The sequence below is a fragment of the Octodon degus genome, unplaced genomic scaffold (assembly GCF_000260255.1).
Source record: "Octodon degus isolate 3935 unplaced genomic scaffold, OctDeg1.0 scaffold00374, whole genome shotgun sequence".
NCBI classification, from domain to species: domain Eukaryota; kingdom Metazoa; phylum Chordata; class Mammalia; order Rodentia; family Octodontidae; genus Octodon; species Octodon degus.
In genome coordinates this window covers 483,479-499,769 of record NW_004524950.1, presented here as the reverse complement: position 1 = coordinate 499,769, position 16,291 = coordinate 483,479, and the positions used below count along the sequence as shown (strand labels likewise).

Below are 16,291 nucleotides of genomic sequence, written 5' to 3'. Positions count from 1 at the left end.
TTTCCGGAACCGGGGATTGAACTCAGGCCCTTGTACTTGCTAGGCAAGTGCTTATTCTATTGAGCTATCTGTCCGGCCCCCAATATTGTTAATTGTAGTCTCCATTTTATGCATAGCTCTCTAGAGTTGCTTATCTATCCTTTCATGCCCTGTTTCTTCCCTGCTCCCTAATAGTGACATATTCGATATTTTATTTTGTTCTTTAAGTAAAAAAAGAATAGAATTTTGAAAAAACACACATTTACCACACAGAGAATTGCTCCTTGGGCATCTGTTGGCGTTTTGGACAGGTCATTTCTTCATCCTATAGGGTACTGAGGATATTTAACATCCATGCTTCTTGGCAAATATTCTGCCACCCTATGCAACTCACATACCCAAAATGGCCCCCAGGGAGGAAGAATCACTGATTTCTGGAAAGGAAGTTAGTTTCCTCTGTAGCAACAACATTGGCCCTGGAGCTAGAGCTGGAATGAGGCAACAGTGTGTTTTGTAAATTAAGCTGCATGCTTTCCCTGTCATTGCTGACCTAAGGAAAATACCCTGTTCTTTTTTCTCTTCCTGTTAGCCTAAAGCTGTTTGCCTATTTTCTGTGTTTTTCTCCTCTCAGTTTTTTGTGTGTTTAAAACATTCTAAATGGGGCTGGGGATATAGCTCAGTGGCAAAGTGCCCACTTGACAAGTACAAGGTCCTGAGATTAATTCCTGGTACAAAAAAAAAAAAAAATATTGTTACAACGGAGAAGCAGGTATGTATCAAACATACATGGAAAAAAGCAAAGATTTTTTTTTTTGTTTTTTTTTTGTTTTTGTTTTTGTTTTTGAGATAGGATCTCACTTTGTAGTTCAGGCTGGCCTTAAAGTCATTATGTTGCCAAGGCTGGTGACAGCCTCTTCCATCCCAGCCTCTAGAATGTTAGGATTACAGGTGTATGCTGCCATGCCTAGCTTAGTTGAACATTTTATGGAGTCACACTCCTTCAGTTATACTAGTCAGTTCGTCATTAACTTTTGATACGTCATATCTTTTGTCAATAACTCAGTGATTAAGAATATAGAAACTTTTCTTAGGTAAGTGCAGGGGCCAGGGTTCGATCCTTGGCTCTGCATGCTGCGCCGGCCCTACCCCCGGGTGCACTGGCACACGCCTGTAATCCCAGCACTTGGGAGGCAGAAATCAGGAGGATCACGACTAATGTGGGCTGTGTAGTGAGACCCTGCACAAAAAAAAAAAAAAAAAAAAAAAGAATCTAGAAAATGAGGCCAAACTCTGTATCTAAACGTTCTTCCATTTAATAACTGTATTTTAGGAAGACTCAAGACTCCTTGTCACAGTTTCTTGATCTGTGAAAAAGGAATAACAACAACAGATAAATTATAGGTATTCTTCAAACACTAAATAATATATGTAGAGTTCCAAACAGAACCAAGCAGAGTCACTCTTCAATAATTGTTTCCTGTTTTTATTTAGGCAAAGACTGGTATCTACCTGAGCTTTTTAAAAATTAGCTTTAAGGGCCAGCCAAATAGCTCAGCAGATTAAAGCAAGCAGGCGCAGGGGCCAGGGGTTCCATCCATCCCCGGGCCTGCTGTGCTTGCCCCGCCCTTGGAGCGTGCTGAGACAGGGATTGAGAATGAGGGTGGTGGGGTGCCCCTGTAACCCCAGCTCTTGGGAGGCTATACACAGGTGGCTCACTATGAGTCTGATCTAGTAGTGAGACCCGGAACACCCTGTAGATCCTTCTCTAAAATAAAGAAAAAAAAGCTTTAATACTTTCTGACTGCCTTATGTGATTCTTGAGAGTATTTCCTCTTTTAAGATGATTTATATTTCATGATACCTTCTGAATTTTGCGACAGTAAGCCTTACAATAATTTATATTTGTGGAGATTTATTCATTCATTCATTCATTCATTCATATATATAGCTTTAAAATCACATATCCTGGACAATTTTAAAGATAGGTTGAACTGTTTGAGTTTAATATTTCCTATTGCTAAGCACATTGGGAGAAAATACCTAACTTAATAGGTTTGTATAAGAATATGTAGATTTGATCTCAGATTTTGAAAATCATTTATTTTCTCTAGCAGAATTTCTTCACCAGTTGCTACACTGGAGACATTTGTTACATAAAAAGTGATAAAACCACCTGCATCTTTTAAGAAGTTTGAGTATCTTTATACTTTGCTTTTGTTCTTGAATTTTTAATAATTATCAATAATTTCTAATGTGGCTTTCATTGTAAGTACTCACAACTAAAAAAAGCTAATAATAACAGATCCACAATCCATTTTATAGTCACACGTCTAATGTTTACGAGAAAAGTAATTTTGTAGCTGTTTGTTTACTGGGAATTAAAACTGTGCATTTAAGCATGGAGATAGAGGCTATTTAATAGTACAATTTAAAAGACCCTAATATGAGTAAGAAAAGCTGCCTTAATAGTCAAAAATTAATGACTTATGAAACTATATTTCAGGCTAATCTGTCATGAATATTTTTTCATAATATTTATTAGTAAATTAACCATTAACCATCTACTTTATAAATCATAGCCTATAACTTGGAGCCATATCACCTTTATGTTTCATTTGTGTTCAGGGATAACTGTCATAAGTAAGTGTGAATGGTTGTTTTAAAACTAAAGATAAAGCTAAATACTTTTATAAGAAAAAATGTATTAAAAACTTAGGGAACTATTTTGTATTCCTAATCAGGTTCAAAATCAGTTACTCAGCTAACTTTTGTCAGTGGCTAGCAAAAAGACTATTCTCAGATCTCTGTGATATATTGACATTTGATAGCCTAAGTTTGGCTATCAAATTAATGAAAATAAGGAAACCCCATAGGATAAGGACAAAACATGTGAAGAAGTAGGAAGCTGGACTTGATATTTTAATGTTAAATGAATATTTTAAAAATAAAATATTAAATTACATAAAATTTTGATGCCATATGTCAATTTTATACATCATTGAATATTAAATGATTTATATTAAGTAACTAAGCAATACAAATTTTAAGCAAAATATTAGGATTATGTTCATTAAAATTTTTTTTGTATATATGAGCATACATACACATCTGTGTATACACATGGTTTTTTTGTGTGGTGCTGAAAATTGAACTCGGCCTCATGAATGCTAGAAACACTCTACCTCTGAAGCCACATCCCATTCCTAAAATATTATGCTTAAAAACTATAGCCACTTAACTTTCAGTAAATGAAACTTATTTTTCATACATGGTGTACTTCATGTAAAAACATTGAAGACAGTCATGGAATTTTTGCAAATGAGTAATATTTTCAACTCTCCAGGAAACTTGAATTTTTATAGTTAATTAAATCAGAATAGATATTTTTCTCACTAAAACGTCACACCATTTAGTAACAGTACAACCATTTTAAAAAGGGCCAGTGAGATAGCTCAATGGACTAAGCACCTGCTTAGGCAAGTGCAGGGACTGGGTTCAATCTCCAGTACCATGTGCCACACCAGTCCCGCCCCCGGGTGCGCTAAACCTGCGGCCTCATCTGGGCATGGTGGTGCGTGTCTATAATCCCAGTGCTGGGGCAGCTGAAAACAGGAGGATTACTATGAGTCTGAGCTATGTAGTGAGACCCTGTACCAAATACATATAAAATAAAATAAAATAAAAATTAAATTTATAAAAGTAAATCAAATAGAAAATAGTTTTTTAGTTTGCTTCCAGTAGTTCCAAATTTCAAAAAATTTAGTTGCTCCTATGCTATTTGTTATCTAATTAAAAAGAATTGTTCCTTTCTACTAATGTCTAGGTTCTTCTCTGGACATAAGCATCAGTAGTGGGGCTGGAGAGATGGCTCAGTGGTCTAAAGCACCTACTTGGAACAAGCTTGGCAAAGCACAGGGACCGCAGTTCGATCCCCCAGCACCACATGCCAGCCAGCCCCACCCCCTGGTGGGCTGAGCTGGCCACACACACACACACACACACACACACACACACACAGTAACAAATAAATAAATAAAAATTAAAAGAAATATTTAAAAAAAAAAGCATCAGTAGTATGATGAAGGACTTTTATATTTATGATTTTATTAATTGTTTCTTAATTATACTTACTAATTTAAAGATTAAATATGCAGACCTTAAAATTAGAAAAAAACTTTTTTTTTCATTTACGTAGTTGATACAGGGACTCACAGTGCAGCTCAGACTTGTGATTCTCCTGTTTTTAGCTGCCTCAGCACTGAGATTACAGGTGCATGCCACCATGCCCAGACTCGGTCACCAGCTCAGCAGGCCCCAGGGGCAGGGCTGGCATAGCATGAGGGACTGGGGATCGAACCCTGGTCCCTGCTGTTGCCAAAGCAAGCATTTAATCTGCTGAGCTGTCTCATCGACCCTAGAAAAAACTACTTTTTAGGAAATGTCTGCCAGTCTCCTTGTTTCCCAATTTATATAGATCTTTCCAGTTTAATCTTATTATGCTTTTTTCCATACCTTTGATATCCAGTGATTTATCTGCTTTGCTCAGATTCCTACAAATCCAGACTCATCTCACTTCTACTTTGAAACAGTGAGACCAATATTTTTACACTTAGCTCAATGTTAACATTATGGTCAGTGAATGTTTTACTGTTTTATGATTATATCTAAGACTTTAGATTCTGATCCTTCAGAACAGGGACTGTTTTAACATAAGTAGGTCATACTCACTACCCATTAGACTTAATATACCTTAATAACTGTTTTGGTTCTTTTCAGGTAAATAAACATGTTGAATTTACTGCCCAGGAACTCTATGATTGTGTTTCTCAGACTGAGTATCGGTGAGTCATACCTGCATACAGATACATCACTATAATGAGTTTTTACCATATTTAGCACCACTTGGTGGTAGTAGAGTTCTTTTTGTCTTTTTACTACATTGTGATATTTTTTAACCTTTTATAATATGAAATATTAAATATATAAAAAGACTATCAACTATAAAGTGGTTTTCAAACTTATGATTTCAAGAATTAAAAAATTATATATAAATATCTTTGTTTTGATATTGGAAGTTAATTCCCCTGCCTTTGTTCTGAGCTATATATTCCCAGACCTTACCCCACCAAAACCACTTGTTTGGAGACAGGGTCTCACTAAATTGCCAAGGCTATTTGAAGCTGTGGTCCTTCTGCCTCAGTCTTCCACAGTAATGGGATTATAGGTGTGTGCCACCATGTCTGGTTCCATTATATTTTAAAAATTATTATGGACCACAACCAAAGAGTTTTTGTTTTTGTGGGTTATGTATAGCAACCTATGCTACTGTATTAAAGCATACTGTATTAATACTTAAAATTGAGAACTTTGAAATGTTTGGTTCATATAACATGTTAAGATAAATAGCATTATTATGCCTTTTTTTTTTTTTTTTTGGCAGAACCGGGGATTGAACTCAGACCCTTATGCTTGCCAGGCAAGCGCTTATTCTACTGAGCCATCTCCCCAGCACCTAAATAGTATTATTATGGAAATGTTTTTATATAAAATAAACTGTAAAAGTGGCATTGCCCTGTAATTTTGCAGATCTCTTGATATCTAATAAAAGATAGCTGAATTCTACTTTTACATTAGTCTGTTACAATAATGACACAGCATTTTGCTAGAAAACTGTTCCTCACTTTTTGGAGAACAAAAGGACAAAAAATATCTTAGTTTTATTATGAAAGTATCCTTGAACTTTTTCGAAGTCGCAGACCCTCCAGAAAAATGTCTTACATTCCCTGGTATCTTTAGACCGTATTTTGAAGAGCATCTTGTGTAAAAACTAACCTTGTGCCTGCATCCATCTTACACAATAAAACTTCATCCTTCCTTGGCTATATCCCACCTTCTGTCATCTCTAAAATTCTCACCCTTTTCTTTATAGTTTTACTAAATAAATGGATACAACAGAAATATTGTTTTCTGTCCTGGGCATGCCATCACAGCCCTGCCCCTTGGGTGCACTGAGAAGGCAGTTGAGATTGGGCGTGGTGGCTGAAAACGGGAGGATCACTACGAGTCCGATTTGTGTAGTGAGACCCTGTAGACCTTGTGCTAAATACCAAAAAAAAAAAAAAAAAAAGTGGTATTCTGCTTGTTTTTAAATTTAATGGCATACCCTATAATTTAAAATAATTTAGTTTATAGCATTCATATATAACAAATATATTATAAATTTTTTTATATGCACATGGTATAATGTGAAGCCTTTTCTTTGGTGTTGTGTCCTACCAAAATTCATACATTGAAACCTAATCCCCAGTGTGGCAGTAGTTTTAGAAAATGGGGCTTTGGAGGATGGGCTTAGTGCCTTTGTGAAAGAGTGCTACCTAGCTGCTCTGCCATGTGAGAGCACATAGAAGGTGCTATATAGGAGGAAGAGGGCCCTCAACAGATGCTGTATTTACCAGCACATTCATCTAGAACTTCCCAGCTCTAGAACGGTGAGAAATACCTGTTATTTAGGAGCTACTCAATTTATTTTATTAAAGCACCCTGAACTAATGAGATAGTCTTTCAATTCTAGGCCAAGGTTTTGAAAAAATAAAAATTACTTAGTACCAAAAACCTGTTTAACTCCTCAGAGTTCCTCTCTAGTCCATCCCTCTCAAATTTTGTTTCACTTCAACATCAAAATTTATTCATACATCTAGTACTGGTTAGCTTACATTTGGTCAGTTATTTTGTGACAAGGCATACGTGTTCCTAAACCTGACCCCTACATTTTATGGAATCATGCAGTAAAAGCCATAGGGCTGTGGGAAAAATAGGGTGATGGGTACAAAACAAAAAATTTCATCAAGGACATGTTTGAAAAAGAGTACTAATAAAAGTGGTATAATTTTGTATATGTTAAATAGCTAAGAAATACATAAATGCTATAATTAATCTGGCATATTACCTGCTGTGTAATATACCATTGTATCACTAATCCTAAATACATATACTTTTTGTAACTGGGTGACAACAGGATTTTATAAGCAAGCCTAGTGACAATTATCAAAAGGCTTATACTGTTAAAACTCTAGACAGATAAATGTTTTGATAATATTGAAGATGCTAGGGTTGATAAACATGTGTAAATATGAAAAAACAGCTATGAGATTTTATTTGAAGTAAAATCTGAAGTCAGTGGGATGTTTAGATCTATTATAATTGGAGAAGAAAATGATTTCTAATATAATATTCAAATTATTAGTGAATAAATTTTATTTTTATTTGTAGGTCTTTACTGATAACATGGAGGCCATAGCCTCTGACTAGTTTTAGGAAGATGTCTAGAATTATTTTTACTTAAGTTTGCCTTTTTTAATAAAGGCTTTTATTTATTTTATTTTATTTTTTTTGCTTTATTTGGTATTTTGGGGAGGGGCTGAGTGTTCAGAGTTAAAGTATTTTATTTTTCTTATTTTTTTCTTTCCACTTACTCTTATTGTACTAAGGATTTGAACTGAACATCAATTAATAAACTCTTTCAGACATCCAAAGGATACTATTGATGATAAAGCAAATATATTTAATATATTGAAATACATTTCAATGTATTGAAAGATGAAAGTTGCTACTCAGTAAGCTTTTGATTGGGGCCAGGGAGATGGCTCAGTAGAATAAGCGCTTCCCTGGCAAGTGCAAGGGCCTGAGTTCAATCCCCGGTTCCACCAAAAGAAAAAAAAACAACAAAAAACTTTTGATTAATAGCATTTGGATTTGTTACTTTTCAAAAAAATTGTCAATTTTTAAAGTGAACAGTACTTTCCATATTAAATTGTGGCATACATCGTTATTCATAACCTTCAAATAAACTACCAAAAAAAAAAAAAAAAAGATTCTTTTGGGCTCATTGATTTAGGTAAAACACACGGCCAAGTGTAGAAGAAAGGTGATGCCCTTTCCTTCTGTCTCAGATGAAAACAGAGGGTGCTCTTAACATATTTGTAGATGGAACTTGGTAGGAATGTTAAAGAAAACATGTATATAAGCTACATGAAGTGACTAGTTTCTGGTTTTGATTTTTTGAAGTGTTAGTTGTGGCAGAGATATTGTGAACCACAACATATTTTTGCAAAGGGGGGAGGTATGAGAAACATATACTTTTGTCCCCCCATCTGGTTCCTGAGACAATGCTCCAAAAGCCCCTGTAGATAGGGTTAGTGGGAGAATCTTTTGTTCTTAGGCTTGGTCTTTAACTTTATTTGCTTTTTGATTGCTTGTTGCTAATGTGTAGAAATAGAACTGTGCGTGTTGATCTATTTTTTCAAAGAACTCAGTGTTACCTCATTGTCCTAGGTGTTTAGCAGCATCTTTTGTTTAATGAAGTGACTTTTGGAAGGGTCCTGGAGAAATGCTGGCAATTGAGTTGATAATTGATCATGTCTGTGTTATAGTGGTCTGTGTAAAGATCTTAAAACTTTGGGGTTTAGAGAGTTGCTGGACACTGAGGTCCCTGGAAGTAGCTCACCCAGAAAGGACATAGAAGTTTTATGTCCCTTTACCTTGCTGTATGCATCTCTTCATTTGGCTGTTTACTTATATCCTTCGTCATCTCATTTATAATAAATGAGTAAACATACGTATAATGTTTCTCTGAGTTCTTTGAGTTGTCCTAGCAAGTTAGTTGAATCTAAGAAACCCTGATTTGTAGGTGTCAAACTGGTACTTGGAATTAATGTGTGAAGTACAAACATCTTGTGGAATTGAGTTCTCTCTCTGTGGAAGTAGACTGTAATCAGAATTGTATTGAATTATAAAGACACCAGTTGATGTCCATTGGAGAACTGGTTAGTGTTTAGAGGACATTCTCCCTACCCCTTGTCAATCTGATCGATATCCAAGGGGAGAGATTATGTGTGGACTTGGAACTCTATTCTGTTGGTCTGATCTTACATTGTTATCTTTATGCAAATACCAGGTTTGTTAAATTTGCTTTGTAGAAAGTTTTGATACTGGGAAAGGGAATTCCAGTAACAGTCCTTTTTTTCTTAAAGATGTGGGATACCCTGCAATTCTATATGAATTTTAGGATTAGTTTTCCCATTTCTGTGAGAATAGCTTGTTGGGATATTTATTGGAATTGTGAGACTTCGTAGATGATTTTGTGTAGTACTACCATTTTATTAATATTATAACAATACTATTTCTGTCTGCTTATTTTTGTCTTCAATTTTTTTTCAGCCTTTTCTGTTTATAGCATACATACCTGTGTTTCTTTGATTGAATATATTCCTGTATATGGTCTGTGTGTGTGAAATTGCTTTCTTCATTTCCTTTTTAGTTGTTCATTGCCAATATTTAGAAATAGAACTGTGTTTTTAAATGTGCTGATCATGTATTTTACAGTTTTGCTAAATTAGTTCTTTAATGCTAACACTTATATTCTGATATCTTCAGGATCTATAAATAAAGATAATTTTTTTATGGTGGATGCCTTTTCTTTCTTTTCTTTTCATGCTGAATAACTTACTAAAGCTTTCAGTACACTGTTGAGTGGGGGTGGTGAAACGAGGCATCCTTATATTGTTCTTTGCCTTAGGAGTAAGCTTCTAGTCTTCTACTGATTGATGTGATATTAACTTTTATATTGCTCTTACTTTATTTTATTTTATTTGTTTAGGAAAGGGTCTACAGGGTGTCTGATCTCTAGATAGGACTCTAGTGATCTGCCTGTTTACACCCTCCGAAGAGCTGGGATTACAGGCTTGTGTTATCATGCCCAGTCTCAGTTGCCATCTCAGGAGGGTGGGGCCGGCACTGCAGGCCCAGGGATTGAACCCCCATCCCCTGCGCCTGCTTGCAGGTACCTTAATCAGCTGAGCTATTTGGCTGGCCTGTATACAATTTTTGAATTAGCATTGCATATATTGCAGTTTTCATTTGAGATGTGCATGTTAAGTGTGTAGAAAAGTTCAGAGATTTGTAAAACAAATGTCCATTACAGACTTTCTTTTTGTACTTAGGAAGGATATTTAAAAATTACATCAAATAATGAAATTAGGTTAATTTGCTGCTACCATGACAAATTTGGTCAAAGCAGATTTGATGTCTGTAAAAGGGAAATTAGGAGAGACAGTGGCTGTTACTATGCAGATGTCTCATGAAGTAGCATAGAATTGCAGAACTGGAATCAGCTTCTGGTTTTGAGCTCCATTTGGAAAAGGTCAGAAACTGGGATAGTTTTTTTTTTAAGTATATAAATAGAAATATAGTAAATGGGACATAAAGTATTTGTATTATCAGAAAAAAAGATGTTTTTGGTTTATTTTAATTTAGCAGACTCAGACAGTTTTTGTAGGCTAATATAAGGGAAGAATTTCTTTGTAGTTAGATATCCAGAAGTGTGAGTGTCATGTCACCAACAGAGGAAAGCCAATGTGAGATGACTCAACTGGAGATAATGCAGAGTAGCAAGCAAGTTTGTTACCTTTACATCTAATGTTCTGTCATCTTCCTTGGAAGCCATGGGGAAAAAGAAGTCAAGAATTCCTACCATCACAATCTAATAATCAGCCATTACTTTTCTCAATCAGCAGTGAAAACTTGTTGCAGGAAACAAATTTGTGACGATAATCCATTATCAGAAAACTGACTCATGAATAAAGAAACCAAATGCTACTAGGATGAAAAACAGATATAGAATGTACTTCTTAATGCAAGGGATTAGGGAGGGAGAGAAAGCGAAAGACACAGAATTAGATTTAAAAGTAAAGTTACTGGACAAATTTTTTTGTTTCATGTGGAATAAATAATCAGGACAGGAATAGGGACTGATTTAGTTTCATTTTAAAATTTATGAGAAAACATTTTTATGTCTGCCAGTTTGAACTTCTTGTATTCTAAAAGTCATTTTTTAGTAGTTGCGAAAAATTGGTAGCGATATAACACTAATTTTAATTTTTAAATATTGGAGTAAGACAAGGGTAACTCAAAACCAAAAATGTAGATTTTAGTCAGTCTCAGAGAAACTGCATATCCTCAGGAAATGAGATTGCTTAAAATATTTTGCTTGCTTCCTCTCATTCTATTCTGAGGTCTGACTTCTTCCTTTGTTTTACCTGAAGGGAAGGGGTCCATCACATGGGATATGGAAAGGAAAGTGGGAGTACCTAGTGGTTCTCCCTGACACCATGGAGATGGCTTGGAGCCACTCTAAAAGCTGAGGAAATAATACAAGTGCAAGTGTAATCATTAAAATGACTGGATTTATAAATTTAAAGAAGTTAAAAATGGATTGATGCCATATAATATGTAGGCCCCTGTTAGCTTTTGAGAATCTGTTGGCTTAGGTAAAGAGAACTGTGATGTAGACATGGAATGTAACAGGCATTGCTTTCTTTTTCTGCACCTGTGGTTTAGGGTTACTAACACTTGTTTTTTTAACTGATAGGCAACTTACGCTAATAGCCTTTTTTTTTTCTTTTTCTTTTTCTAGTAGCAACTCTTGTCAACTTCTTACCACTTTTTAAGTGTCTGTTCCTTAAGTGTCCATTAGTCCATCAGTTCTTTAACTCTCAAATCAAATGAGACAAAATGAAGCCTTCTGCTTCATAGTGCTTATCCCTTGATAACATCTTAACCTAAGTCCCTCCAGTGTAAGAAAGTAAATTAGAACTAGATTGTTCAGCCCCTCCCATAACTAACTATAGAAAGGACTGTGCTCGAGCAACCCACCTTTGTTCATTGCCAGTGGTCTGCCATGGGAACCTTTATTTCATAATTTAAAGAATTGTATGATAGTCTTCTCTATACTGGCTAAGCATGTGCAATTAGGTGCTTATCATCGCATGTTGTTTTCTCCATGCTGAAATAGTAATGATTGGTGTTTTGTCAAATACAAAAAAAAACTTCAAATCTCAGTATTAACACAATATATTCAGAATTTTAATATATCCAACGAAATTATCAGTATGTTGAAATGATAAACTTCATGTTTATGTTCATTATGGCCTTAGTCATGATAGCTAAGATATGGAATCACCTAAGTGCTTAGAATCTTAACGAATGGATAAAGAAAATGTATATAATACTCCTTATATAAATACTCCTTAGCTTTAAAAAACAGCAAAAACAAAAAAATAATTTGAAACAGTGTGAAAGAACTGGAAGGCATTTTAAGTGAAATAAACAGGCACAAAGACATAATTACCACAAAAAACGTTGAGTTCACAGAAGTATAGAGGATAAATAGGAGTTGGAGACAGAGATAGGAGGGATTGAGATGATGATCAAAGGACATGAAATTTCAGTAGGAGGAGTAAGTTCAAGAGAGCAATTATACAATCTAGTAACTTTATTTAATAACACTATAATCTATTTTTGCCAGGTGTGAGGGTACACGCCTGTAATCCCAGAACCCTTTAGGCTAAGGCCAGATGATAGTAAGTTTGAGGCCAGCGTGGGTTAGATAGAAAGACTCTGTCTCAAAAAAAATAGAATTGTATTTTGAGAATTAAGAGAGTTGTTTATATGTAAAACAAGTTTTTTGTATATAAAAGTTATTTGTATGTTCTTTATATCTTGATAGTAAACCCTTGTCTGAGGAACAGTTGGCAAACATTTTCCCCTACATTGTGGTTGTCTCTTCACTCTGTTGGTGGTTTTCTTGCTGTACAAAAGGTTTTCAATAAGATGAGATCCCAGGGGCTGGGTAGATAGTTCAGTAGAAAAAGCAAGGGCCTGAGTTCAATCCCTGGTTCTGAAAAAAAAAAAAATGAGATCCCAGTTTTTGATTCTTTGTGACAGTTCCTTTGTGATTGGGGTTTTAGTCATAAAGTCTTTGCTTACACCACTGTCCTCAAGAGTTTTACCTATTCTGACTTCCAGCAGATTTAATGTTTCTGTTAATATTTAGGTCTTTGAACCATTCTGAATTTAGTTTAGTGCATGGTAAAAGTTAGGGTCCAGTTTTGATCTTCAACATGTACAGAGCCAGTTTTCCCAACACCAGTTATTAAAGAAACTACCTTTCTTCCAGTGAATGTGTTTGATAACTTTGTCAAAGCTAAGGTGGCTGACCCCGCCCCCTGGTGGGCTGAGCTGGCCACTCACACACACACACACACACACACACACATAAATAAAATTAAAAAAAAAAAAAAAGATAAGGTGGCTGAGTACATCTGGAGTTGTTTTTGTATCTTCTAATCTGTTCTGTTGATCTTTGGGTCTTTTTCTTTTTTGCCAGTACCATGCTGTTTTTTTTTTTTTTTTTAAATGTAGTACAGGGTCTACAGGATCTCTCTACATAATAGGACTGTTTTTAGCCTTCCAAGTGCTGGGATTACAGGTGTGTGCCACATGCATAGTCTCAGTCTCTGTCTCAGCACACTGTGGGGGTGAGGCCAGCACAGCATTCTGGGGATCGAGCCCTTATCCCTGTGTCTGCCTAAGTAGGTGCTTTAATCTGCTGAGCTACCTGGCCGGCCCTACCATGCTGGTTTTTATTTATTTGTTTATTTTAGGGAAGGGTCTACAGAGTGTTCAGGGTCTCACTACTAGATTGGACTCATAGTGATTTGCCTGTTAACAGCCTCCCAAGCCCTGGGAGGCGCTTACCACTACACCCAATCTCAGTTGCTGTCTCAGCGCATCCTGGGAGCAAGACTGACATGACTTGTTGTTTTTATCACAGTAGCTTTATAGTATAATTTCAAGTCAGGGATTGCAATGCCTCCAGAATTGCCTTTACTATTCTAGTTCTCCAAATGAATGTTAGGGATGTTTCCTCTAATTCTGTGAGACATGCTGTTGGAATTATTATCAGAATTGTATTAAATCTGTATAACAGTTTTAGAAAGCATGGCCATTTTCACTATATTGGTTCTTTCTACCCAAAAACAAGGGATAGCTTTCCATTTTCTGATATCCTATTCAATCTCTTTTCAGAATACTGTAGTTTTTAGTGTACAGGTCTTTTACATCTTTCCTTAGATTGATTCCTAGGTATTTCCAGTTTTTTTTCTCTAATTTCATTCATTGAGTTTGTTATTTGTGTACAGGAAGACTATTGATTTTTGAGTGTTGACTTTGAATCCAGCTACTCTTCTAAATTTGCTTATTAAATCTAGCAGTTTTTAGTGGGGTTTTTGAGGTCTTCTATATAAAGTACCACATCATCTTCAAATAATAATTTAACTTCTTCCTTTCCTGTCATTATTCATTTTTTTTCTTTTGTTTAATTGCTCTGGCTAAAGCTTCCAGGACTATACTGAACAAGAGTGGAGACAGTGGGCACCCTTGTCTTGTTCCTGATTTTAGAAATAAATCAAACTTCCCAAATTTAAAGACCTAATCCAAAACTGACAACTTAGATAAATACATACTTCTCAGATGAAGAAATACAAACAGTAAATAAATATAAGAAAAAAATGTTTAACATCATTGGTCATTTGAGAGATACAAATTAAAACAACACAGAATCCATCTCACCCACAGAAAGAATGGCTATTATCAAGAAATCAGCCAATAACAAATGCTGAAAGGACTGTGGAGAAAAGGAATCCTCCACTATTGGGAGTGTAGACTGTTGCAACCACTGTGGAAATCAGTGTGAAAAGTCCTCAAAAAAATAGGACTGAAAGTCCCATTCACCCAGCTATTCCCAGAAGAATCAAAAATATCCATACCACAGTGATGTATGTGCATCCATGTTTATAGCAGCACAATTTGTAGTAGCTTCTTGTTAGAAACAGCCGAAATACCCATCAACCAAGGGATGGATTAAAAAGATGTAGTCTTTTTATACAGTGTAGTACTACTCAGCTATAATGAGGAATAAACCAGAGCCTTTTGTAGGCAAATGGATGCAACTTGAGACCATAGTCATAAGTGAAATAAACCAGATGCACATGTGTAAGCCTTGTATTTTCTGTCTAGTGTGAGAAGCTGAAAAAGTAATTAAGATACAAAATGTACAGTAGGTATTATAAGATAGGAAGAAACTTCAAAAGGAAAGAGAAACTGGAAAGGAAAGGAAAGAAAAGATGAGAAAAAAATATATCATAGTTAATAAGATAGTTATACTAGTAATTTCTTAGGTCATTGAAAAGAATGATTTGTGCTAATATGGTTTGGACAATTAAATGCTGATATCGTGAATATACAATGTATTAACCATTGTTGCCCTATTAATCTTGTTTTGAAATTTTTTTTTCTGTTCAAAATAAAGACTTAAAAGAGGTTTTAAGTATTCTTACAAAAGTAAATATGTGAGGCATTGCATAATTAATTTGACTGAGGCATTCCAGAGTGTCATGAATATCGTCAAAACATGTTGTACACAATACTATTTTTCAATTAAAAAAACACAAATCTGACTAGTGGCAATATAACATCTATTTTTCTCCTAGGGAAAAGTTAACCATTGGATGCCGCCAGTTGGTTGAGATGGAATATGCCATGCAGCAGTGTAGTGCATCTGTCTACATGGGGGCCCAAAACCCTGGGGGATCAATGGTGTGAAGACATGTTCAACTGTAAGACCTAAGTGGTGTAAGCAGAGGAATTGCTTTCATCTTTGTAATGTTTTAGAGGCATTTGTCTTCATAAATGACAGAGTAACTTTTGACCTGGTCACTTAAAGCCAAACCCAACAAAAGTTTAAGAAGTAATTCCCAGGTACAAAAAAGTGATTGTTACCGACAATCTCATTTAAGTTATAAAAAACCTGACATGTATTGTGGAATATACTGTGCACTGTTTTCCTGGGGTTGATAGTACCTTTGTACCTTTATACCTTTATTCCTTTGTCCTGATTCTAAGCCAGTATCTTTTGAGGAAAACAGAGCCATCCTTCTAGTCCACCTAGGGTGGGAGCCACAGTGGCAACTGAGGAAGGCCCAGGGTGTGGCATTAGCATTTTTCTTAGTCCTGAATATGGGCATGTGACTAGACAGACACTGCCAAACCTTAAGAATTGGGACCTGGCCACATGTTTACCACATTCCACAAAAAAATCTTGTCTGCACTTGATTTTTATGCTTTTATTTAATCTAGACCTTGTAGAAATAACACCACCATCCCCACTTTCCTCAGGGTAATGAAAGTAGAATTTGACTTCAGCTCCTACTTATAGAGCCTCTCCTCTCCTCTAAGCTTGTAACTTTTCAGTGCTTTCTAGAGGGGAGGAATAGGTGATCTGTATGCTGAGTGCCCTTAAATGTGAAGCAGCCTGGATTAGCTGGCAGTGACTGATGTTAGCCCCTAACTAAAGATAAAAGTGTTTAATTGACCTCTTACTCAGTTATACAGACGGTTGGGAGACTGAAGTGTATTA

General features: G+C 35.6%; 1 protein-coding gene across 1 annotated transcript in view; it reads left to right on the top strand.

Annotated features, from left to right (window-relative positions):
* Positions 1-16,007, top strand: part of LOC101564457 (transcriptional protein SWT1) — a 98,949-nt gene extending 82,942 nt beyond the window's left edge. Inside the window, 3 exon segments of the mRNA XM_023708485.1 lie at positions 4,756-4,820; positions 15,366-15,468; positions 15,470-16,007. Coding sequence (XP_023564253.1) covers positions 4,756-4,820; positions 15,366-15,468; positions 15,470-15,502 — 201 coding nt within the window. The 3' untranslated portion in view covers positions 15,503-16,007.
* Positions 16,008-16,291: the final 284 nt, after the last annotated feature.